The sequence below is a fragment of the Ranitomeya imitator genome, chromosome 1, assembly GCF_032444005.1.
Source record: "Ranitomeya imitator isolate aRanImi1 chromosome 1, aRanImi1.pri, whole genome shotgun sequence".
Taxonomy (NCBI): domain Eukaryota; kingdom Metazoa; phylum Chordata; class Amphibia; order Anura; family Dendrobatidae; genus Ranitomeya; species Ranitomeya imitator.
This window is the reverse complement of record NC_091282.1, coordinates 55,078,020-55,105,383: the sequence shown is the minus strand read 5'-3', so window position 1 is coordinate 55,105,383 and position 27,364 is coordinate 55,078,020. Positions and strand designations below refer to the sequence as shown.

The 27,364-nt window shown below is 40.8% G+C and overlaps 1 protein-coding gene and 1 long non-coding RNA gene across 3 annotated transcripts in view; one reads left to right on the top strand and one right to left on the bottom strand.

Moving 5' to 3' along the window:
* MYO5B (myosin VB) overlaps positions 1-27,364 on the top strand; it is a 266,922-nt gene that overhangs the window by 145,082 nt on the left and 94,476 nt on the right. For both annotated transcript variants that reach the window (XM_069746786.1, XM_069746792.1), the window contains exons 6-8: positions 4,368-4,511; positions 12,197-12,278; positions 20,826-20,933. In XM_069746786.1, coding sequence (XP_069602887.1) covers positions 4,368-4,511; positions 12,197-12,278; positions 20,826-20,933 — 334 coding nt within the window. The remainder of the gene's footprint in view (positions 1-4,367; positions 4,512-12,196; positions 12,279-20,825; positions 20,934-27,364) is intronic.
* The window catches only part of LOC138661858 (uncharacterized), an 81,385-nt gene continuing 64,141 nt past the window's right edge, over positions 10,121-27,364 (bottom strand). The window contains exon 3 of the long non-coding RNA XR_011317973.1: positions 10,121-10,184. This is a non-coding gene — a long non-coding RNA (uncharacterized lncRNA). The remainder of the gene's footprint in view (positions 10,185-27,364) is intronic.

Sequence of the window (27,364 nt, the reverse complement as noted above, 5' to 3'; positions counted from 1 at the left end):
ATCACACTGACAGCTTACAGTAGAATAGGTAGAATAAATGTGTACACATAGAATAGGTATATATATATATAATGTCAGTGAGACACATATATGTATATATATTATTACTTCATACAGCGCTAGATAGCTTTAAAGCCGGTAATTCAATTGCCGGCTTTTGCTCTCTCCTTCCTAAACCCGACATGATATGAGACATGGTTTACATACAGTAAACCATCTCATATCACCTTTTTTTTTGCATATTCCACACTAGGGTTGAGCGACTTTTACTTTTTTAGGGTCGAGTCAGGTTTCGCGAAACCCGACTATCTCTAAAGTCGAGTCGAGTGAAATCGGCCGATTATGGCGAAAAGTCGGGGATCGACCGAAACACGAAACCCAATGCAAAGTCAATGGGAAATTTTTTATTTTTTTTCTCTCTCTCTCTCTCTCAAATTCAAATGAGCTTTATTGGCAGGACTAAGTACATGTTAGCATCGCCAAAGCATATGGTAAAAATACGGGGGTGGGGGAGGGGGGGCATATAGAGGTCCAGGGAATATCAAATTTCTTTTAGAGGATAGGGGATGTTTCCAGGGTGGGGTATAGGAGTCCATGACATATCAGGCTCTTTAGTCGGGGGATAGGGATTTGTCCAGTGTTGGGATACAGGAGTCCATGACATATCAGGCTCCTCTTAGTCTGTGGCAGGCACTGACATATTCCGCTGCTACGGCCACTGCACTTTCCTCTTCCCCCAGTATTATCGGCAGTTTCTCTTCCTCCTCCTTGGAGGTGAAGTCTGGGAGGAGATCAGACAGTCTCTTGAAGTGAGTGTCCCTCACTGCGGAGTATTTGGGGCACCTCAGCAGGAAGTGGGCCTCATCCTCCACGGCCTCCTGGGGGAACTGCTGGCAGAGTCTGTTCTCTCGAGGCTTGTAGTTCTGTCGGTGCCGCCCAGATTCGATGAGTAGGCTGTGGGCGCTCAGTCTGTACCGGCTCAAGATCTGTCGATCTTTGGGGTTTTCTAGTTTCTCCAGATATGGGGCCAGTTTGTACTCCCTCTGTAGATTCCGGTAGATTCTCTCTCTCTCTCTCTCTCTTTCTCTCTCTCTCTCTTTCTCTTTCTCTCTCCCAGCAGAGGGCGCCTCTTATGAACTCGAGCCTGGGAGCTTTCTAGGAAAGTTCCCACAATCTAGGGACAACCAGCAGAGGGCGCCTCACCGCAAATGAAGGAAAATATAGGTCATTGACCTACTTTACCTTCATTCTCCGGGGTTTTGCAGCCACGAACAACGCTGCATTAGCAGAGCTCGTGGCTGCAAAATATTTTAACCCCTTCAGATGAATTTACATCGTTGGACGTTACAGATCTTCGGAAGGTATGGATATTGTTGGTTTATTTTTTTTTTTTTTGTTACAGATCGAGGGTCTTCAGTGAGTGGATTGAGCGTAGAATAAAATATTACAACAACCTTTGTGATTTTTTCATTAAAATAATTTTTAATAATGTGTTTGTGTTTTTTTTTAACCCTTTACTACTATTGGATTACTAAAGGATAGGTGTCATAATTGACGCCTCTCCATTATTAATTTGGCTTAATGTCACCTTACAATAGCAAGGTGGCATTAACCCTTCATTACCCCATATCCCACCGCTACATGGGAATGGGAAGAGAGTGGCCAAGTGCCAGAATAGGCGCATCTTCCAGATGTGCCTTTTCTGGGGTGGCTGGGGGCAGATGTTTTTAGCCAGGGGGGGGAGGGGAGGGGGGGGTGCAATAACCGTGGACCCTCTCCAGGCTATTAATATCTGCCCTCAGTCACTGGCTTTACTACTCTGGCGGAGAAAATTGCGCGGGAGCCCACGCCAATTTTTTCCGCCATTTAACTCTCTAATTTAATAGCTCGAACAGCCAAATTTTGCATAGACACACTACTAACATTAGTAGTGTGGAATATGCAAAAAAATGGTGATATGAGATGGTTTACTGTATGTAACATGTCTCATATCATGTCGGGTTTAGGAAGGAGAAAGAAAAAGCCGGCAATTGAATTACCGGCTTTAAAGCTATCTAGCGCTGTATGAAGTAATAATATATATACATATATGTGTCTACTGACACAAATAGACAGTATATATATTTATATATATATATATTTTTTTTACACATGGATCCCTTGTATAGTCGTATGTCGGTTTTGCAAGCCTGCGAGAAAAACACGCAGTACGGATGCCATACGGATTACATACGGAGGATGCCATGCGCAAAATACGCTGATACACCCTGCCTACGGAGGAGCTACGGACCACTATTTTGGGGACTTTTCAGCGTATTACGGCCGTAATATATGGACCGTATTGTCTTACGCTGAGTGTGACGCCGGCCTTAAAGGGATAATCATTCAAATTTTGAAAATTGATAATTTTTTAACATTTTTCTCAAATTTTTGATATTTTTTATAAATAGACACAAAACATTGACCTAAATTTACCATTATCATAAAGTATAATGTGTCACGAAAAAACAGTCTCAAAATCACTGGGATTTGTTGATGCGTTGCAGAGTTATTACCACATAAAGGAACACTGGTCAGATTTCAAAAATTTGGCTCCGTCACTAAGGGGTTAATCACAAGTTATTACTAGTTATTCAATTAGTGCAACCCTAATTTTATTTGTTAAAATTGTGCTTTTAAAAAAAAATAAAATAGTTTTTTTGCTTTGCTATTGTGGTTCTTTTAAGAAGATCTCTCGCTACTTTTTAAGAGTCCAATGACCCAGTGATCATCTGTGATCTGTAAGGAAACCTGATAGTAAGTATTCAGTTTCCCTGCAGTGCCACCGCTGGAGAAATGCAGTATTACACAATGTCCATACAAATCAATTGGTTGTCTGTGTAATACAAGACAGGACAAGTTCTCCACAACAAGTGACGCTCTGTGTGACTCTCACCTTTCTGGCCAAGAGATGAGGATCCTGAACAGAGGACCCTCTAATAACTCAAAATTACCTATTAGGGGGCTATGACTCTTTGCAATTCTGCCTCCTTGCTGGAACATTTAGATATCCAGCGATGTAGGAGATGACATCAAGGATGACTTATCCAGGGCATGTCCCGTATCTGTGTATAATCCGGGTCCCAACAAGAACTGCCTGCAGTATTCTCAGTAAGAATATTACATGTACAACACAATGGCTCAGTGGTTAGCTCTGCAACGCTAGGGTCCTTGGTTCAAATCCCACCAAGAACAACATCTGCAAGGAGTTTGTATGTTCTCCCCGTGTTTGCGTGGGTTTCCTCCGGGTTCCATGCACATTCCAAAGACATACTGATAGGGAATTTAGATTGTGATACCCAATGGGGACAGCGATGAATATATTTAGTAAGTGCTGCAGAATATAATAGCGCTACTTAAGGAACAATGTCGCATGAGGGAAGAAGACCGCACAGTGGTGGAGAGAGAGAGAGAGAATAGACAAGGGGGAGAGCACATGGGGTACACAGGTCAAAGGGCAGAAGACAGCAGATGGGGTGAGAGAAAGCGCACAGGGGTGAGAGAGACAGCACGGGGGGAGACAGCTCAAACAGGACAGCACATGAGGGGAGAACACAGCACAGGAAGGAGAGAGACAGCAGACAAGGGGGATGGCACATGGGGTAGACAGGTCAAAGAAGAGAGCACAGACGGGAGAAGTCAGCGCATGGGGAAAGAGAGAGGGGACAGGTGGGTGAGCACATGGGGGGAGATTCTCAACGCTACAAAGCCTGCCCCCATCATGACATTACCGCCATCCCGATGTAATAGCATTGGGCCTCCATCTATTAGTAAATAACTGTACATAATAAATAATAATTGTATATAATAAGTAAATAGCTGTACATAATAACTAAATATAATAACTACTTGTTAAATAATTAAAAATAACTGTACATACGGTAATTAATAAATTATAATAGCTGTACGTAATAAATTAGTAAAAATAAATACATAAATATTACATGTTTGTATATAATAATAAACAAATCAGGAAATAAGTGTACATAAACTGTGGTTTTTGTAGGGTTCGCATTGTCTGTAACAGATAATAATATGCACCCTGCTACTAATAAAATCTACAACGTCCCTAAAATTTGCACTGATATTTACCAGTCTGTTGAAAAGGCTCTGAAACCAAATCCTCCGAGTCTGAGTGTAATTATATTGACGTAGTTTTACTCTTGGGAAAGTTGAGAATAACCCGGGATGTTTTATTTTGTGAGGTGCAGTTTGTCTCAGTGGACTCTGGGTGGCGCTGTTTTCTGTAGGTTGCATTCTATTTTCTGGCCTTTTGACCATCCGTGGACTGTAGGTCCGCGCTCACCTCTGACATTTTGCTCCTACAGGCCATTGGGAATGCCAAAACCACCCGCAACGACAACAGCAGCCGGTTTGGGAAATACATCCAGATAGGATTTGACAAGCGATATCACATCATCGGTGCCAATATGAGAACGTACCTGCTGGAGAAGTCACGGGTCGTGTTCCAGGTTGGTGTCTTCTAGAGTTTTCTTGCACTTTTGATTAAGAAACTTTAATTCACTAACTAAACTTTAGTGCGCGAAGTACCTGAACATTATAAGTATAGGTTAAATAGCAGACAGGGGTGGACACAAAAACAAGAGGCCCCTCTGCAAGAAGAATAGGAAATGGCCCCTCTGCAGTCTAGTTAGTCTAGTGGATGTGGCCCCCGACCTCTGGGGACCCTGCACCGGCTGCACCCATGGTCTGTCCGCCCCTTATAGCAGCGACACAGCAGGTTACAGATCCACACATTCAGCGTTCGCACATCTTGGCCGCTGCGTTCTTTGATCTATTTTGCCCATATAATTTCTTATTACGTGTCAATCTTGTATCCATCTTGTATTGATCTTTTTCATATTTTTCTGTCTTACTAGAAAAAGTTTCTTTTGAAGCAGCACCGTAATGGCAGAGGGTGCAAACCCCAGGTCCTCCATAAATATACCGCTAGCTCACAACATGGCAGCACTTCCACATCTGTTGACAAAAAAAGTGAAGCTGCCTTTATTTTATTCCATGAGTTAAGGCAGCAACTGTTCTATTACATTCTTGGGAAAGGTTCTGGGTGGAACTGAAATGTCGCTGCTGTCAATCATGGATTAAATAGAGGCAGCAATAGGTCTCATTATCTACCTGTCTTATTATCTCTCTGTCTCTCTTATCTATCATCTATCATTTATCTATCCCACATCTATCTATCTACTACCTATCTATCTATTATCCATCTATCTATCATTTATCTATATATCGATCTATCCATCCCATATCTATCTATCTATCTATCTATCTATTATCTATCTATCTATTATCTATCTATCTATCTATCTATTATCTATCTATCATCTATCTATCTATTATCTATCTATTATCTATCATCTATCTATCTATCTATCTATGTATCTATTATCTATCTATTATCTATCTATTATCTATCATCTATCTATTATCTATCATCTATCTATTATCTATCTATCTGTCTATTATCTATCTATTATCTATCTATCATCTATCTATTATCTATCTATTATCTATCTATCTGTCTATTATCTATCTATCATCTATCTATTATCTATCTATCTATGTATCTATTATCTATCTATCATCTATCTATCTATTATCTATCTATTATCTATCATCTATCTATCTATGTATCTATTATCTATCTATCATCTATCTATTATCTATCTATTATCTATCATCTATCTATTATCTATCTATTATCTATCATCTATCTATTATCTATCTATCTGTCTATTATCTATCTATTATCTATCTATTATCTATCTATCTATTATCTATCTATCTATCTGTCTATTATCTATTATCTATCTATCATCTATCTATTTATCTATCTATCTATGTATCTATTATCTATCTATCATCTATCTATCTATTATCTATCTATTATCTATCATCTATCTATCTATCTATGTATCTATCATCTATCTATTATCTATCTATCATCTATCTATTATCTATCTATCTGTCTATTATCTATCTATTATCTATCTATCATCTATCTATTATCTATCTATCTGTCTATTATCTATTATCTATCTATCATCTATCTATTATCTATCTATCTATCTATGTATCTATTATCTATCTATCATCTATCTATCATCTATCTATTATCTATCATCTATCTATCTATGTATCTATTATCTATCTATCTATCATCTATCTATCTATTATCTATTATCTATCTATCTGTCTATTATCTATTATCTATCTATCATCTATCTATTATCTATCTATTATCTATCATCTATCTATTATCTATCTATTATCTATCATCTATCTATTATCTATCTATCTGTCTATTATCTATCTATTATCTATCTATTATCTATCTATCTATCTATTATCTATCTATCTGTCTATTATCTATTATCTATCTATCATCTATCTATTATCTATCTATCTATCTATGTATCTATTATCTATCTATCATCTATCTATCTATTATCTATCTATTATCTATCATCTATCTATCTATCTATGTATCTATTATCTATCATCTATCTATTATCTATCTATTATCTATCATCTATCTATTATCTATCTGTCTATTATCTATCTATTATCTATCTATTATCTATCTATCTATCTATTATCTATCTATCTATTATCTATCTATCTATTATCTATCTATCTGTCTATTATCTATCTATTATCTATCTATCTATTATCTATCTATTATCTATATCTATTATCTATCTATCTATTATCTATGTATCTATCTATCTATTATCTATCTATTATCTATCTCTCTATTATCTATTATCTATCTATCTATCTATTATCTATCTATCTATTATCTATCTATCTATTATCTATCTATCTGTCTATTATCATCTATCTATCTATTATCTATCTATTATCTATATCTATTATCTATCTATCTATTATCTATCTATCTATCTATTATCTATCTATTATCTATCTCTCTATTATCTATCTATCTATCTATCTATTATCTATCTATCTATCTATCTATTATCTATCTCTTTATCTTCTATATATTTATCTCTCCCGATATCTCCCGGTCTCTCATCTATCCATCTACTATCTGTGTATTTCATATCTTTCTATCACCATTTTTGCTTAATCTTACACTTGTAGACCTCTAGGATTTTGTATTTATACAAAAAATGAATCCGAGCACACAGTTCTTTGGACAGCCATTGAATCAGCACAGGGCAGTATTCTATAGCACCACCTTATGCTGCAGCGTTGTACACAGGATATTTTTGTCCACAACCGTCCCTGTTATCTGCAGGGCTCACAATTTAATTCTCTTTTCTCTGGCGCAAACTTTAAGAAACTTTGCCGTAAAAGTAATTGAATTAGATTTGCTTCCATCTGCCCAAGTGATAAAATCTAGACAGAATCTCGGCTGACACCTCCCCCCTCCCCCCCCCCCCCCCCCCCAAAAAAAAAAAAACCATCTGAAGATTGAAGTCACTTTCTCAGTGAAAGACAAATGTCCCTTCACTCGCTGCTGCTCGGGATGGAACGTCTCATGTTTTTCTGCCAGATTGATTTTTTTCTTTTTATAAACCTGTGATGAGACCAAGGACGAGGGAGGAGCAGCAGCCATCGCTGGCGCCGTGCACGAGGCCGAGTCTCTGCGTTAAGTTTTATGTTGTGGATCTTGGGCTTCGGCATCCTTGGACGGTGCGGTCACTTTCGTATTACCTTTGCTGCAGTTTTGTGAAACCATTCTGAAAAAATGTTTTTTAATTTGACCGTGACGTGTGACATCTGCTCAGAATTGTAAAGGAAATATACAGTATGTGGATATATACACACACGTTATAAATTAACCCTTTTCCGATGTGGCCCATTTCAGTTTTTGCGCTTTCGTTTTTTCCTCCACTTGTTTATGGAGTCGTGCAATGTGCTGAAAACTGAAAAATAAAATTCCAAGTGGGGTGAAATGGTGGAAAAAGATTCGAAGCTTTGTCCTGAGAGCTTGTGTCACGTGGCACAGATTACGTTCCGCCAGCCCGGGGCGCAGGAGGGTAATAGATTTCCGGGCCTCTAGTTTAGCCGTAAGGTACTACTGACCCGGACGCTGGGTCTGTTTATCTCTAATGGCAACCCATCGGTTCACACCATCATTAATTGGTTAAACAGCAGCAATCAGGACTTGCTCCAGTCGCTGCTACTTGTCTGATAATGGCTGTATAACACAGCCAGCGCCTGCCGTGACTGCAGTCAGCTTAGCTCTTGAGACCAACGCATAACCCGCCCATGACAAGACAATAAGACATAGTCTTTAGTGATCAGTGAGCATGATTGGATAAGGTGTTATCTAAGCATGCTCGGGTGCTAACCGAGTGGCTGTCCTCGATAAATATGCTTGAGTCCCTGCGGTTGCATGTCTCGCAACTGTCTGACAGCCACAACACATGCAAGGGTTACCCGTTTGTTAGGAATCCCTGCATATGTTTTGGCTGTCGAACAGACATGCAGATGCGGGGACTCGAACATATTTTTCGAGCACACCGAAGACACTCGGTTTGCACCCGAGCATGCTCAGATAACACTTTATCTGACCACATTTGCTCATCACTAGTAGTTTTACATCCTATGCTGGGAAAGGATTACAGTTTCTGCGCCCATGATGGCTGCTGCTGTGGCACCGGGAACTTTGGGCAAGGCGTGGTGAAGAGGGATTGGAACTTTTGTCTCAGTGGAGGGATTAGCGGGAGGCCACCAAGAAGTGTGACCATACACACGAGAAACCTATAGTCCAGGGGTGGGCAATTAATTTTGCCATGGGGCCGTATGAGAAAGTGGGATGGTTTTAGAGGGCCGAACTAATATAATTACCGTATTTTTCGGACTATAAGACGCACCGGACCATAAGGCGCACCCCAAATTTGGGGTGAAAATTGCAGAAAAAAATATTTTTTATTAGATGGGGGTCCGTCTTATTGTCAGAATTTACAGTATCTTACAGTAAGATTCTTACCTGAGGGATGGTGGCAGAGTAGGGTCACAGGAGGCATGGTGTCGGCAGAGGTGGGGTGATGCGGTGTGGCGTGCACCTGAGCAGGGTCCCTTCCTGCATAGGCGGGCGACGCCACGGCCTGGTGTCCATGGGGGGGTTGCAGCAGTGGTGGTGCGGCGGCAGAGGTGCGGTATGGCGTGCGCAGGGTCCCTTCCACCGGTGAGGTGATGCAGCGGCCCGGAATGCAATGTGAGCAGCAGAGCCGGGTTGAATATCGGTGGCCATCTTTCCAAGGCCGCGCGTGCGCAGATGAAGTACTCTGCTTCATGGGGCTTCAGAAAAATAGCCACGGGAGGCCGCGCGGGCGCAGATGGAGATCGCGGCGGCCATTTTCCTGAAGCCGAGATCTAAATCTGCAAACTCGGCTTCAGGAAAATGGCCACCGCGATCTCCATCTGCGCACGTGCGGCCTCCCGCGGCCATTTTCCCGAAGTCCCGTGAAGCAGAGCACTCCATCTGCGCACGCGCGGCCTCGGGAAGATGGCCGCCGCCACCTATAAACAGGTAATCAACCTGGCCTTCACTCCAGCCGCCAGCGGTCCTCAGAAGCGGCTGCCCGAGCGGTCCCGGGGGCGGCTGTCAGAAGTGACAGCTAGCTGGCGGGCCACTTAAAATCATCAGGCGGGCCGGATCTTGCCCAGGTCTGCTATAGTCATTTATTAGGGCCAGGTTGAAGGGTCACTTTAAGACTTTTAATGCTCCTACTTCTGAATTTAAGTTAGAATTTTTAGTTTTTAAATTTAAAAAAAAATCCATCAGAATTTTTAAAAATAACGGTCAAAAACCTGTCCTTTTTCTAGATGAAAGCCACAAGATGATGTATTTATTATTTTTTTCAAGTTGAAGTTTTATTGAACGAATAGAACATTTTTGTTTATGACAAACAAGATCAGTAGCTTGTAAGAAAAGTCACAACATGAGACATAAGGACAAGAAAAAGAAGCTCTAGGGGGGACGAAGAAAAGGGCTGGTGGTAGAGCTGATGGCGGCTGGGTGGTTTTCTGTATAACTAATTAATTTCATTTTTCTTATCGGTAATACAATGATATCCGTGGAATTCTGCTCCAGGCTTGTGTTCACATCTGCTCAGATATTCCATTATACAAGGTCCATTTCATGTCTGTTTTTCAGAATGAAAAAAAAATAACATTAAAAAAATAAATAAATAAAAAAAACTGAAACAGACCCCATAATAATGATCAGCCCCCTCTGTAGCTGTTTGCATAAATGATACAACTGATCGCTTCTTCGTCAGTCTGTTCAGAAGACGGAACAGAATGTTTCGGAATGAATGAATGATTGGACGTGTGATCGGAATCTTAGTTGGGTGCTAATAGTGTGCACCCTGTGCCAGTTGTGGGGTACAGGGGTCTTTATTCCTAAGGGTAGTATGTGTTCTTTACCTTAACGTTTGCATACACCCGTTTGTGTCCCCAATAGCTATGACCATGTGGCCCTTGTTGGCCAGTTAGGTTCAGAGACCTCACCATAAACTTATAATGCCCAATTTTGGAGGACCTTTCGTGGTCTCGGTTACAATATCGTTGCAATCCCATAGTTACTCTTAATTACGGCGATGTAAATCGGAGCGAGGTCGGAACACAGTGCATGGACTGGCTGGCGGCTCTCCTGAGAAAATGCATGAAGCTGTCACTTACTGGTCGGGAGATCACACAGCCAGTCCGTGCACTGTATTCCGAACTCACTCCGATTTATATGGCCTTCTGATGGCGTCCTTAAAGCGGTTTTTCTACTGAGGGATATGCTTTAAAGCAGGGGTGTCAAACTGCATTCCTCAAGGGCTGCAAACTGGTCATGTTTTGAGGATTTCCTTGTACTGCACAGGTGATAATTTAATCACCTACACAAATAATGAGTTGGTGATTAAATTATCACCTGTGCAGTACAAGGAAATCCTGAAAACATGACCTGTTTGCAGCCCTCGAGGAATGCAGTTTGACACCCCTGCTTTAAAGCACTTACCCAACCCTTCCAGGACCCAAAAATGTGCCCTTCCCTAGTGATCCAACTTTACTTGATGGAAGAGGAAACATGGAGATCAACAGTGAACCCTAGCAGGACTACAGAGGAGCGATGTAGTGGTTATATATTTTAAGACAATTTTGGGTCGGTCTAGATGCTGCACTGTGATTTTGTGCCACTTCTCTGGTAAATGAGGCCCATGGGTGCAAAAATGGGGCACAAAATAACTTAAAGGGAATCTGTCAGCAGGATGTCATCCCCAAACTATAGGTGCACGTACCTCTTTCGGAGACAAGTCCAGCCAAACCTTTAAATGATGGCTGGTCCATTCCTCTATTATTGAAAAATAGACGTTTGAATTGATGTGCAAATGAAGCTGAAGAGCTATGATAGATTTGAAGCCTCTGTCACTCCAGCTCTATTCACCGCTTAACGCCGCCTCCACCTGCCTGTCTGACATCTCTATGCTGTGTGATTTCAGGCAAAGGAGATGTCAGTCAAGCAAGAGTGTGTGTTCTGGTGCTGGGTGGGGAATAGAGCCGGAGTGACAGAGGCTATAGATCTACCATAGCTCTTCCTTCTTTGCATATCAATTCAAAAGCTGAATTCTCCGAAACTGAGGAGCGGGCTGACTACGTAAAGGTATTTCTTCACTAGTCTTTGAAAGCGCTACATGTCCAAAATAGTTTTAAGGGGGTTAAATTCTGCTGATGGATTCCCTTTAAGTGGAACCAACATTCCACTAATTCATCATTTGCAACTTTTTGAAACTCTACAAAAATATTTTGGCAATCGCTCTCCAAAACATAGTAAGATATATAATCGGGCAATATATTTTTTTCCCAACTTTTTCAAGCTGTTTGTAAAGTCTGCCCTAAAAAAAAAAAGAGGCAAAGGGAAAAAAAAAAGTGGCAAAAATTCACAAGGAAAAGCAGAACATCTAAATAAAAACTTGTTAAAAAAATACAAAATGATGATTCGGGGCCATTATTAAAGCCTAATCCAGGTGTCTGATCAGCGCTGACCATGTCGGCTGTGTGTGAGTACGGCCGTGGTGATCATGGGTGCAGTGACCTGTTTAAGATAATGATTTGCTCGTTAAGATGTAAGTTGCTGTTTGACGCTAACTCTTCCATGTTCCGTTCCCAGGCGGAGGACGAGAGGAACTATCACATCTTCTACCAGCTCTGCGCTTCCTCGGGTTTGCCCGAATTTGCCGATTTATCACTGTGTAAGTTTATTTTTTTCACCGCTCAGCTTTTCGGCGCTCATAAACGGCCCGTTAGATGCGAGAATAAAATCAGTAAAATCCATTAGATTGTCATAATGAATAATTACGGCCCACAGATGTGACTGTGAGCTCTGATGTAATTATACCAGAATGCATAATTTACCCTATCGATAAAGTCTATCAAATAAAACGCTTTATTTGCTTCACCGGGGGGTCGGCAGCCCGCTTGTAAATTAACGGCCCACTCAGCAGTTTGTGTTTCGGCTGTGATCTAATTGGGAGGGGTCCGACAATGTATTTTGCAGCACCGCTTTCATTAAAAGGGTATTCCCGTCTCCAAGATCCTATCCCAATATGTAGTAGGTGTAATAATAATAATATTAGCAAATACCTCCAATTAGAAATGTAGTATAGTTCTTCTGATTAGCTATGTCTCTTTGTTCATGTGCAGGCATTGCAGGACCTTTGGTATCCATGGTTACGACCACGCAGATAGTGAGTTGCTAGCTAGTTGCTAGTGGTCGTCACCATGGATACCTAAGCTACTGCAATGCCTGCACATGAGGAAAGAGATCTAGCGAATCAGAAGAACTGTACTACTTTTCTAATTGGAGATGTATGCTAATATTATTACTACACCTGCTACATATTGGGATAAGGTCTTTGAGATGGGAATACCCCATTAATACTTACTAATTTAGGATTAGTTGAACATTTTCTAGATGAAAGCTTTGACTATGAGGTTCTCTTTTTTTTTTATCCCAAAAACTACCTTAGGGTATGTGCAAATGTATGTTTTTTTAGGAGCAGAAAGTGAGCTGGAAACTCCTGAAAAACCTGGAATCTCTGCTCCAAAAAACTCTGCAAAAAAAGTCTCCATGTGCGCATGTTAAAGGGGCTGTCCATCCTTAGGCTAGGCCCACATAGCCTTTTGGAGGCGGAGAAATTTGACAAGTTCTTAAAGCGGAAAACACTTTAAAAAAGGCTCCAAAAAAGGGGCATTTTGTCTCTTTTCTGAAGCAGTTTTGGGAAAGGTATTTGAAATGGTTTGTCAAATTAGGAGCAGATTCTATGAGGAATCTTCCTGAAACAAGTGACTTCTTTATTTTTTTTTTTTTCTATGATGTTTTGAAAACCTCATCTGAAAAAAAAGAGACTCTCTAGAAACCTTCTGGAAGAACAGCAGAATGGATTTTCCATTAAAATGAATAGGAAGATTTTTCAAAGAGTATTTGAAGCTGATTTTGGAGTGGATGCTCTTCAAAATACTAAATAAAAAAAAACTCCATGTGAATCTAGATCCATCACCTGAATTTCACTGTAAATCTGTTTGAAATCGAAGTTTGCAACTTTTGGCAATTTTTACGCCAGTCTTGGCCAACTCTTCGAACTTTTAGAAAATTAGGCCGGGCGGGACAGGGCTTGGCCAAACACGGCGGTCACGTTAATCATAATTTATACCAAAAGATGATGAAAATTGCACCAAAATTGTTTTGGACCCGCAGTGGTAAATGGCAGGTAAGAGGCACCAAATTCATTAAAGGGACGCACACCTCTTAATGAATTCTTACATCTTACTCCGTCTCCAGCCCACTTTGCATTAAGACTGGCATAAAAAATGCCAATGTTAAGTAATCGCAGCATAATAGCGCCACACTGTGCACTGGTTGTCTTTGGTATTGCAGCTTAGCACCGGTATAAGCTACAGAACCAAACAATTCAAAAAGTGATTTTTTTTTTGTTTTGCTTTTTCTGTTTTTTTATTATTCTGTTTTTATAGGCGGTGTTACATCTTGGGTAACTTTGCAAAGGGTTTATTAAAAAAAAAACAAGCAATGTTTCAATTTATCGCTTATTAAAATTTTTCCCGTACTCCTCAATGAAGGGATTTTTAATTCTAGAATTTAGGACTCTTTTTGCCTAGTTTACTGGCCGCTTCTGCAGTTTCAGGGGCGGCCGGTTTCCTAGGCAAGGAGCATGCGCTTTGCAAGCCCCCTGCTTGCTCTCCTTTGAAGGTGGATCTGGTCTGCCGTTTCTCAAAAGTATCCTCTGCTTGCAGAATGGGAAAGCTCTCAGTTCGGAACAGTGGTCCGCCCAGCCGCTAGTCTGAATTGTCATTCTTAAGAAGCACGACGACATCCGGCAGGAGGCAGGGGGACAATGCGCTCCTGGAGAAATAGGATGGCACAAGCCATTTAAGGTGTCCCAGGAGGCATCCATATTGGTTCCCCCTCCGTTTCGCCCTTTCAGTGCTTATGCAGGTGAAATAGGAAGTCAGTAAAAAGTAAGGCTGGACTTAAGCTTGGCGGGATAGCTTTTCATAGGCTATTTCCTTATATATTTGTGGCATAGCCACAGGATAAATAGACATCTGTATCTCTACAAACACGTTTCCATCCTGGTCAGACTATTGGTTGTCCCATTCAGAAGGAGAAAGGATAGAAAGGTGGCTATCTTCACAGTATTGGCCATAGAAATATCAAAGAATGTTGTGTGGCTACCCTGGAGGGCACTGCAGCAGCCGGCCTTGACTATCTGACCACGGCTTGGTCCTTGACTATCTGACCATGGCTTGGTCCTTGACTATCTGACCATGGCTTGGTCCTTGACTATCTGACCATGGCTTGGTCTTTGACTATCTGACCACGGCTTGGTCCTCGTCTTCGGGTCCTGGTTTTTAAATGTGACCATTGTGAATATCTCCATGGAGCGGGAGTTATCTGTGGCTGTAGATTTATTCCGTGGTCCTTTTCCATTGATTTCCATGGATAGTAAAGCTTGCCAGACACCATTTTCCATCCCTTTACTCCAGGGTTGGTTTATCATCAGTCTTACGTTCCATTCGTGACCATTACGGACTCTCTCTCCACCTTTTGGTTATTATCATGAAACTTTTACCTCTGTCCAAATTGTTACCTCCCTCCTCTTTCATTATCACTTGTAACACCAAGTTGTATCTTCAGGCTTCATTTTTTTTCCTGTCTTCGTTTTTCACCTACTCTCTACACTAATTTGTGTAATAGCAAATATACTCCATAATCATATAAAAGATAAGAGCCGGAATGAAAGATACACAGTGATTCTTCTCCCGTCAAGTCAATTAAACCTGGTCTCAGGTGACTCTGAAGACAGAGAGAAACTTCAGAGAGAGCGTGAAATTAAACTAAAAAGTCATCAGTCTCCACAGTTCAGACGGCAATCCGCAGCCTCCGCAGACAGAGCACTATTCTCTGAGCAATCACTTGTCTTCGCAAAACAAAATCTAATTTTATTCATGATTTAAAAATTTAGCATTCGTTATAATATATTAATAGTTATATTTTACATGGTATTATCGTAGTTATATTCTTGTACATAGGGGCAGTATTATAGTAGTTACTAGATGGCAGCCCGATTCTAAAGAATCGGGAGTCTAGAATCCATATATACTTTATTTATTCAAATGTAAGAATAATACAATTAATAAATAATAGTAAGAAAGAACAAAAATAATAGGCAGTATATGGAGAAAACACCAAACAAAAGTTCAAAATTGGTGTGAAAATGTCACTGAACCACTTCACAACTAAATATATATAGTTTTGGTAAATGGTATTATCATTTTTTTGACGAAATTCGGCAGGAGCTTGAAGAGCAACGTCACTGGGCCCGCCTCCACGCAGTAGAAACTTGCTGTGAGGTAAAAATTCAAAAATCACACCAAAATGGCGGGCGGAGTGTGTCACAGTACGGCACGTTTCTGATTGGTCGCTCGCAGCAGGCGGCAACCAATCAGACACTGGACACTGTTGACGTCACTTATCTCCGGACATTAGCTCCGGACATTAGCTCCGGACAAAGCCACGGAAGTTGGCACAAATTGCAGGAAGTAGTATTCTAGGCAATTATATATTAGATATTCTTGTATATAGGGGCAGTATTATAGTAGATATATTCTTGTACATAGGAGCAGTATTATCTAATATATAATTGCCTAGAATACTACTTCCTGCAATTTGTGCCAACTTCCTGTCCGGAGCTAATGTCCGGAGATAAGTGACGTCAACAGTGTCCAGTGTCTGATTGGTTGCCGCCTGCTGCGAGCGACCAATCAGAAACGTGCCGTACTGTGACACACTCCGCCCGCCATTTTGGTGTGATTTTTGAATTTTTACCTCACAGCAAGTTTCTACTGCGTGGAGGCGGGCCCAGTGACGTTGCTCTTCAAGCTCCTGCCGAATTTCGTCAAAAAAATGATAATACCATTTACCAAAACTATATATATTTAGTTGTGAAGTGGTTCAGTGACATTTTCACACCAATTTTGAACTTTTGTTTGGTGTTTTCTCCATATACTGCCTATTATTCACTGACTGTTATACTGAGAGACTGCCGTTTATTAACCTATTCTTTGCCACATTGGGTATATTGCTCTATTATTTGCCACATAAGGACATTGTCCATTATTGTCCAGCAATTTCTCTGCAATATAAACTGCCTATTTATTAATATCTGCATTCCTGCAAAGAACTATTGCCTATTATTAACTGGCTATTTTCCTACTACCTGACATTGTTCTTAAGCAAAGAACCGTTGTTGTGGCATTTGCCACAACACGCAAAGTTGTCGTCTGATGTCTTTCATCCCTCCCCTCATAAGCATGTTCATGGATCCTGTGTAACTGTACCTTAAATAACAAGAATTGTCAAGAGCTGGTGAGTGCAGCCATTTTTTGTTCTTTCTTACTATTATTTATTAATTGTATTATTTTTACATTTGAATAAATAAACTATACGGTATATGGATTCTAGACTCCCGATTCTTTAGAATCGGGCTGCCATCTAGTCTAATATATAATTGCCTAGAATACTACTTCCTGCAATTTGTGCCAACTTCCTGTCCGGAGCTAATGTCCGGAGCTAATGTGCGGAGCTAATGTCCGGAGCTAATGTGCGGAGCTAATGTCCGGAGCTAATGTGCGGAGCTAATGTCCGGAGCTAATGTCCGGAGATAAGTGACGTCAACAGTGTCCAGTGTCTGATTGGTTGCCGCCTGCTGCGAGCGACCAATCAGAAACGTGCCGTACTGTGACACACCCCGCCCGCCATTTTGGTGTGATTTTTGAATTTTTACCTCACAGCAAGTTTCTACTGCGTGGAGGCGGGCCCAGTGACGTTGCTCTTCAAGCTCCTGACGAATTTCGTCAAAAAAATGATAATACCATTTACCAAAACTATATATATTTAGTTGTGAAGTGGTTCAGTGACATTTTCACACCAATTTTGAACTTTTGTTTGGTGTTTTCTCCATATACTGCCTATTATTTTTGTTCTTTCTTACTATTATTTATTAATTGTATTATTCTTACATTTGAATAAATAAAGTATATATGGATTCTAGACTCCCGATTCTTTAGAATCGGGCTGCTATCTAGTACTAGTTATATTCTTGTATATAGGAGCAGTATTATAGTAGTTATATTCTTGAACATAGGAGCGGTATTATAGTAGTTATATTCTTGTACATAGGAGGCAGTATTATAGTAGTTATATTCTTGCAGTATTATAGTAGTTATATTCTTGTACATAGGAGCAGTATTATAGTAGTTATATTCTTGAACATAGGAGCGGTATTATAGTAGTTATATTCTTGTACATAGGGAGCAGTATTATAGTAGTTATATTCTTGTACATAGGAGCAGTATTATAGTAGTTATATTCTTGTACATAGGAGCAGTATTATAGTAGTTATATTCTTGTACATAGGAGCAGTATTATAGTAGTTATATTCTTGTACACAGGGGGCAGTATTATATTGGTTATATTCTTGTACATAGGAGCAGTATTATAGTAGTTATATTATTGTACACAGGGGGCAGTATTATAGTAGTTATATTCTTGTATATATGAGCAGTATTATAGTAGTTATATTCTTGTACATAGGAGCAGTATTATAGTAGTTATATTCTTGTACATAGGAGCAGTATTATAGTAGTTATATTCTTGTACATAGGAGCAGTATTATAGTAGTTATATTCTTGTACACAGGGGGCAGTATTATAGTGGTTATATTCTTGTACATATGAGCAGTATTATAGTAGTTATATTATTGTACACAGGGGGCAGTATTATAGTAGTTATATTCTTGTATATATGAGCAGTATTATAGTAGTTATATTCTTGTACATAGGGGCAGTATTATAGTAGTTATATACTTGTACATAGGAGCAGTATTATAGTAGTTATATTCTTGTACATAGGAGCAGTATTATAGTAGTTATATTCTTGTACATATGAGCAGTATTATAGTAGTTATATTCTTGTACATAGGAGCAGTATTATAGTAGTTATATTCTTGTACATATGAGCAGTATTATAGTAGTTATATTCTTGTACATAGGAGCATCATTATAGTAGTTATATTCTTGAACATAGGGGCAGTATTATAGTAGTTATATTCTTGTACATATGAGCAGTATTATAGTAGTTATATTCTTGTACATAGGGGGCACTATTATAGTAGATATATTCTTGTACATAGGGGCAGTATTATAGTAGTTATATTCTTGTACATAGGCGCAGTATTATAGCAGTTATATTCTTGTACATAGGCGCAGTATTATAGTAGTTATATTCTTGTACATAGGAGCAGTATTATAGTAGTTACTAGATGGTGGCCCGATTCTAACGCATCTTGTATTATAGAATATGTATAGTAGTATATAGCACAGCCCACGCAGTATATAACACAGCCCATGTAGTATATAGCACAGCCACCTAGTATATAGCACAGCCACGTAGTATCTTGCTCAGCCACGTAGTATATTGCACAGCCACGTAGTATATAGCACAGCCCACGTAAATAGTTATATACTCACCTTCCGGCGGCCCCCGGATCGAGTCCAGGCGTTTAGCGATGCTCCTCGCGACGCTCCGGTCCCAAGAATGCATTGCGGCGATAACACGTGATGATGTAGCGGTCTCGCGAGACCGCTACGTCATCTCTGGTCATTGCCGCAATGCATTCTTGGGACTGGAGCATCGCGAGGAGCTGGAAAGGCACCAGAAGGTGAGAATATAATGATTTTTTGATTTTTTTTTTTTTAATTATTTTTAACATTAGATCTTTTTACTATTGATACTGCATAGGCAGCATCAATAGTAAAAATTTGGTCACACAGGGTTAATAGCAGTGTTAACGGACTGCTAAACCGCTATGGGGGCACTGACCGGAGGGGAGTTGGGAAGGGCGAATTCGCGGCCAGACTGTGCACGTCACTGATTGGTCGCGGCCGGCCGCGACCAATCAGCGACGCGGGATTTCCGTGACAGACAAACAGACGGAAGTGACCCTTAGGTGATTATGTAGATAGATATTATTGTACATAGGAGCAGTATTATAGTAGTTATATTCTTGTACATAGGAGCAGCATTATAGTAGTTATATTCTTGTACATAGGAGCAGTATTATAGTTATAGTAGTTATATTCTTGTACATAGGAGCAGTATTATAGTAGTTATATTCTTGTACATAGGAGCAGTATTATAGTAGTTATATTCTTGTACATAGTGGCAGTATTATAGTAGTTATATTCTTGTACATAGGAGCAGCATTATAGTAGTTATATTCTTGTACATAGGAGCAGCATTATAGTAGTTATATTCTTGTACATAGGGGCAGTATTATAGTAGTTATATTCTTGTACATAGGGGAAGTATTATAGTAGTTATATTCTTATACATAGGAGCAGTATTATAGTAGTTATATTCTTGTACATAGGGGAAGTATTATAGTAGTTATATTCTTGTACATAGGGGCAGTATTATAGTAGTTATATTCTTGTACATAGGGGCAATATTATAGTAGTTATATTCTTGTACATAGGGAGCAGTATTATAGTAGTTATATTCTTGTACATAGGGGCAGTATTATAGTAGTTATATTCTTGTACATAGGAGCAGTATTATAGTAGTTATATTCTTGTACATAGGGGCAGTATTATAGGCGTTATATTCCACTACATAGGAGCAGTATTATAGTAGTTATATTCTTGTACATAGGGGCAGTATTATTGTAGTTATATTCTTGTACATAGGGAGCAGTATTGTAGTGCTTATGTTTTTGTACACTGGGGTAACATTATAGTGTGTGTGTATATGTGTATGTATATATATATATATATATATATATATATATATATATATATATATATATATATATATACATACATAAAACTATAGACAGATAGATGGTATAATAGTAGTTTTTATATACATATACAGGTATACTGTGGACTCTGCTTTGCTTGAGGCTCTGACACATTTGGAAAGCTTCTTTTCTTGCAGTGCAGCTAAGCACTGTCTGCATTCTGTAGTGTAGCAGACAACGGCCGTTTCCCTCTGATTTCTTGCACGTGACCAGTGACTGCTGTTTATGCCGCATACAATATTTCTGGGCTGCACAATATATAATAGAAAGCTGATATCGGGGTTTACTACACTCGGTGTCTGGGCTCATTTTGTAATTGTTTTTTTTTTAATCCTTTCCTCTTCACTTTTCTTCTTGCAGCACAAGCCGAGGATTTTTTTTACAGCTCGCAGGGAGGTGACACGGCCATTGACGGGGTGGATGACGCAGATGACTTTGAGAAGACCCGGCAGGCATTTACACTTCTGGGTAAGGATTGTATTTCAAATGCTCCAGACCGGAAGTTCTGAGCGTCGGCGTTGGATTGAAAATGTCCATGTTTCACCGCTGTAATATCCCAGATAATAGCACATAATGAGAGGCCTGAAGGCGTGATACTGACAAATCCCCTCTGATCAGTGGAGACGTCTATTTAAAAGAAATTAACATTTTTTTTATCGAATAATCCCCTAAAGATAAGATGATCATAGAGCGTCCTGCTGCTCTATCCCCCAACAATCAGCCGCAATCTGTGATCAGACCTGTCAGAAAGTTTCCATCTTCCTGCAGCTCCTCCACAGGTGAATAGAGGTATTACACTGCTCCCATGGATCTAATTGGACCTGGTAATTAAAACCTGCACGAACCGTACATTTCATTTGTAAGATTAGCGTTACGTAGCCCAATATAAAATATTAAATCCATTTATTTTTTAGACTCTATGGATACTAATATAAATAGCTGAAATTTATAAAAAATTGAAAATAATTTTTACTTCACAATTTTAAAAACTTTGTTTATTGTAAAAAAAATATAAAAATCAAACATGAATGTGCATGGAGAGGGGCAAGGAAGGACAGCGGATGATTATTGGAGATGGATCTAACAAGTCCTAGAAAAATAAAATCGCTGCATGCCCGACTTTGATCCGATGAATATCACTCGGCCATGCAATCGATGGATCTCACTCCGCCATGCAAGTTACTCATCTATGGAAACCATCGGTCCGCACTCTGATGACATCTGAGTGCAGTCTGATTTTGACAGTATGACACAATGGGGAAGATGGAGAATTTTTTTTTTTTCATCACCTCCTCATCCAAGAGAATCTGATCACTGTGGTTTACATAAATTGACCCCATTCTCTCGGACGAGAGAAAATACGGTCGTCTTCACCTAGCCTTTGGAGGAGTGATTTGTTTCCTGAAGCCGTTATGGGATATGTGCACACAATGTCTTTTTTCAGGTGGATCCAATCTGAAACCCACCTTAAAAAGCCCTTTAAAAAATGCAAACAGAACGATCATATACTCTGCAATGTCAAAATTACTTGCTATACATTTGCTCAGGCTTTTTCCCAAGGTACAAAATAACTAATATTTTTTAAAAATCTGCTGTAAGCAAAAATTGTCACAAGGAACACTCAAAAAAATATTTGGGAAGGACACTTCCAGCATTTTCTGCTTAAGAAAACAGCGGATACATCGGCGCCTAAAAGATGTTGTGGGTACATAGCCTTACAAGGTTTTGAAGCTTTTTAGGAAAGGTTTTTTTTTCCTGAAGGATTTTTTTTTTTGCAGCCTTAGAGTGCGTAATTTGGAGAGTTTCCATCAGAAGCTGCTCAAAAAACTTTACAAAACCAGAAGTGGGGAAAAAAACGCTCAGAAGACTGAACACATGAACAGCAATTGGTTTTAGAATAGAAATGAATTAAATGAGTCTTTTGAGCGATTTTTCTGACATTTTTGGAACTGAACTGCTCAAGAAATCTCTTTGAACAACTTCTGACTTGAGCCATTGACTTGGTGCAGGCAGTCAGCGGCTCTAATAATAATAATATAATAATAATTTTTATTTATATAGCGCCAACATATTCCGCAGCGCTACTCCATCTATAGCCAAATTATCAACCCGACGTATAGCTGTTTGTTTATAATCACCAGAATTCCCCTATAATATACAGAACATTTCTGATATTAACATTTAAAGTTGTAAGTGGAGGCAGAGGAGCTCCATGTGCCGCTCAATTCTTACCCATTAGGGCTGCAATTAATTTTTATTTAGCAAAGGTTAAAAACCAAAATGAACTAGAACTATACGCAGTGCCCAACCAGACCTAGGTCCAGATTGTGACCAAATGTTGGTAAGGTGTAATGACCAGATAATTATTGAGGTGAGAACCCAATTAGTCTAACACAGATACAAATACTCACCCTGTATCCACCTTATAGTCGCACCTGCCTTGCTGCGGAGGTTGGCAGCCTTGCTGCGGAGGTTGGCACCCTAGCTTGAACGCAAATTGGCTCCCCTGCTCACCGGCAGTTCACTTTGTGTGTCGCCTAGAAGCCCCTAATCTCCATTGATATCACAATACCATTGGGGTATCGCATTCGATTTTGGTGACTAGATCCAAAATCCAAACTATTTTTCAGTAGTAAAGATTTATGTAAGCAGGTAGTCTCTAAGGGAAAGATGTTGAAAACAGGGTTTGGAGTGAGATCCTCAAATGTATCACTCAATAATCAATTCTCATTGATCCATTCAAGAAATATGACCATATTTAAAAACAAGGCCTATATTCAGATCCCTAAGAACCAATCAAATCTGCCAGAAAGATAAAGACAAAAAAGTAATACATAACCTTCCTATGTCCAGGGGAATGGTAAAGGTTGGGGCCCATTAAACTGCTCACCCTCAAAAATCACTAATAAGTGTCCCTACCTTGCGCCGAGGTTGGCACCCTAGCTTGTACGCAACATGGCGCCCTGCTCACTGACGGCTGACCGTAGCAAATGCTAAAAACTCTCCATCCTATATATATGTGTATCATGATGACTAATGTAACATATAAGACCTTATAGGGGGAATGTCTTGAGATGTAAGTAAGAGATAATACTCAGCAGGGAAACTTATAGCAGTCTTGACGCACTTCCCTTCCATGATATAAGGACCTCAGGAGGCTCATGGGACAAGCAGTGTCACAGTCCTGACATCTGGAACAGGGGGCAGCCTGGTTGTAGGTCTGAGTGTATAAAGCATTTAAATACCCCGCTCATTCAACAATCAAACATGTGTGCAAAAGCGCCTAGAAGGGTTCAAAGCACGGTACCTCACATGGCTTCCTGGTAAGAAGACACCTGGGGCTTAAATGCACAGGCGCATCATAAACACGGCCTATACGGCGCATGCGTCAATCACATCAGCGCCAAACTCGAAACTAAAGCTTTATATATACCAAAACAAAAAGCTGACATTAAAAGGGAGCAATCAGGCTGGAAAAACCTCATTTGATCCATTGCAGTGAAAGGTATAATTGATGCTCAATCTTCCTGGCCAGACCATCTTATTTCTCAATCAAACAAAAAGGAGCACCCTGTAGCGCTATGGCAAAGATGAAATATAAAAATTGAATTGCATTACTGCACTAGAAATATGAAAATTTGAGAATGCTTAGCGCATAAATTGGCCAATTAATGTGCACCTGGAAGCCACGATAAGGCGATTCTCGTTGCCAGGACCTAATGCCAATCCTCTCTTAGACTGAAGTCTACATCTCTATGGGATATGAATCCTCTCTTGGACTGAAGTCTATATCTCTATGGAGGGGTAGAATCCTGCTGCAATTAAAAACACCTAAGGCTAAGAGGCGGAGTGCTCAGTCAGAAGGCAAATACATACAAATATCAAAAAAACTGACCGTCACATGCAAACATAAATTGAGTCTGAACAGGTGCTAACCTCGAGTCGTCAACTCCTATACAATCAAACAAAAAGTAGCACATTGTAGCGCTATGGCAAACATGAAACATCTTATTTCTCAAAGCCCAGTCATAAGATTTGTTCCAATACTTTCTCAGACAGGAATAAATTAAGACATAATCCATTGTACACTTCTCAAAATAATAAAGGGAACACTTAAACAACAGAATATAACTCCAAGTAAATCAAACTTTTGTGAAATAAAACTCTCCACTTAGGAAGCAACACTGACTGTCAATCAATTTCACATGCTGTTGTGCAAATGGAATAGACAACAGATGGAAATTATTGGCAATTATCTAGACGCCCTCAATAAAGGAGTGGTTCTGCAGGTGGGGACCACAGACCACATCTCAGTACCAATGCTTTCTGGCTGATGTTTTGGTCACTTGACTGTTGGTTGTGCTTTCACACTCGTGGTAGCATGAGACGGACTCTACAACCCATACAAGTGGCTCAGGTAGTGCAGCTGATCCAGGATGGCACATCAATGCGAGCTGTGGCAAGAAGGTTTGCTGTGTCTATCAGCATAGTGTCCAGAGGCTGGAGGCGCTACCAGGAGACAGGCCAGTTGTTATGCCCACAGGGTGTGACAAGGTAAAGTGGACTCACTAGACCACTGATGGTGCAGTGGCGGCTGTATACCCGATACTCAAAAGACAGGAGAGTAGATCTCATAAACCAAAAGATATTTATTAACAAAAAGGAAACAGGTGTCAGAGGGAGAGAACCTCTGGATCACAGCACTGTACCACGTAGTGGAGCACCGGGCAAGATGTACCCCTATACAGGGATTCCCCCGTCACAACACCAGGTGGCCTGAATGCTACGAATTCAGGACCAGAGGACGACCCATACTGACAAACTAGCAACACAGTAGAATACTTGAGCCAGCTGGTGGGGACAATCCCAGAAGCTCCATGAAATCCAGCAAGGTAGTTTCCACTGGTAGCAGGGTCTGGAGGATTCCGTGAAGAGAGGCAAGACAACCTGGAGTGAGAACCGGAGAGACCAGAGAAGTCCAGAATGGGATTCACCAGAAGAGGACTCTGTGGAAATAGAGATATAAGTAAAGTGCAGAGCACAGCAGAGCGTGGCCTGAAGCTGCGGCAACAATCCAAAGAATGAACACATAGCCCAGGCACCTCCCTAAAGGGGAGGGTGCTTTTTATGCACAGAGCATCATAACACAGACCGCCCTAATAGCGAACAGGTGTCCTGCTGTTTCAAGTATGTGCAGGAAGCGGGGCGCGGCTCCTAAGAGCATTTCCAGGAGACCTGCCAAGAGGAAGCAGGTTCTTAGCAGAGAAAGAAGCCGCAGATCGTCTGGAGCCACGGACAGGGTGAGTAAGGCTGTGTGATAGGTGCCGGTCTCCCTGCACAGCGGAGACCGAACCTGCGGCTGAGGGCATGACAGTACCCCCGCCTTACGCCCCCCCTTCTTCAAACCTGTCAGGAACCTTCTAAGAAGAACTGGGGCACTAATGTTCTCCACAGGCTCCCAGGATCTCTCCTCAGGACCGTATCCCTTCCAGTCAACCAGAAAGAGGGACCTGCCCCCTCTTTTCTTCATGGCCAGGATGTCCTTTTCTTCATAAACGTCCTCGGAACCGACAGGAGGAGGAAAATTACCAGGATCCTGGGTGAAGCGGCTGACGACAACTGGTTTCAGCAGGGATACATGGAAGGAGTTATGGATCCGTAAGGAGGCAGGCAATTTCAAACGATAGCACACATCGTTGATTCGGTGGAGTACTTCAAAAGGACCGATGAAACGAGGAGCCAGCTTATAAGAAGGGACTTGAAGTCGGATGTGCCTGGAAGACAGCCATACCTTATATCCGGGATGGAAAGGTGGAGGATCCAGACGTCTCTTATCCGCATGTTCTTTGGTTCGAACAGATGCCTGCTCCAGTGAGGTCCTCGTCTCGGTCCAGACTTTTGTGAAGTCCTTGGCCAGGGACTCAGCTGCTGGATTGCTGGAAGCATGAGGCAGTGGAGTTGGGATCTTAGGATGCTGTCCATAAACAATAAAAAATGGGGAGTTAGAGGAGGACTCACCGACATGATTATTGTAGGAAAACTCAGCCCATGGCAGCAGGTCGGCCCAGTCGCTGTGGTGACCATTCACGAAGTGTCGCAGATAGTTGGTGAGGACTTGATTCACTCTCTCCACTTGGCCATTAGATTGTGGGTGATAGGCCGAGGAGAAGTCCAGAGTGACATCCAACAGTTTACAGAGGGACCGCCAGAATCGGGAAATGAATTGGACTCCTCTGTCGGAAACAATGTGGAGTGGAAGTCCGTGAAGCTGAAGGACATGCTGAATGAAGAGCTTTGCGAGTTTAGGAGCGGAAGGAAGACCAGACAGTGGAGTGAAATGTCCCATCTTGGAGAACCGGTCTACAACAACCCAGATTACTGTACAACTGGATGATGCTGGCAGATCTGTGATGAAATCCATGGCAATGTGTTGCCAGGGAGCAGACGGAATCGGGAGAGGGAGGAGGTGACCGGCTGGCAGTTTCTTGGGCGTTTTATTACGAGCACAGGAGGAACAGGCTGCAACAAAGTTCAGAACATCTTGGCGCAAAGTGGACCACCAGTAGTGTCGAGAAATTAATTGTAACGTCTTCTTTTGACCAGCATGTCCGGCAAGCTTAGAAGAATGACCCCAGTGTAAAACTCGCTTCTTGTCTCTTTCAGTTACAAGTGTCTTACGGGAGGGAGTTGCGACAGCCTGACTGGAGCCACCGTGATCATCTTGGACGGTTCAATGATATGCTGAAGCTCCTCTTCAAGGTCGTCAGACAAGAAGGACCTGGAAAGCGCATCGACTTTGATATTCTTCTCCGCAGGACGGAAATGGAGAGAGAAATTGAACCTAGCAAAGAACAATGACCAACGAGCCTGGCGAGGATTGAGTCTTTGAGCAGACTGAA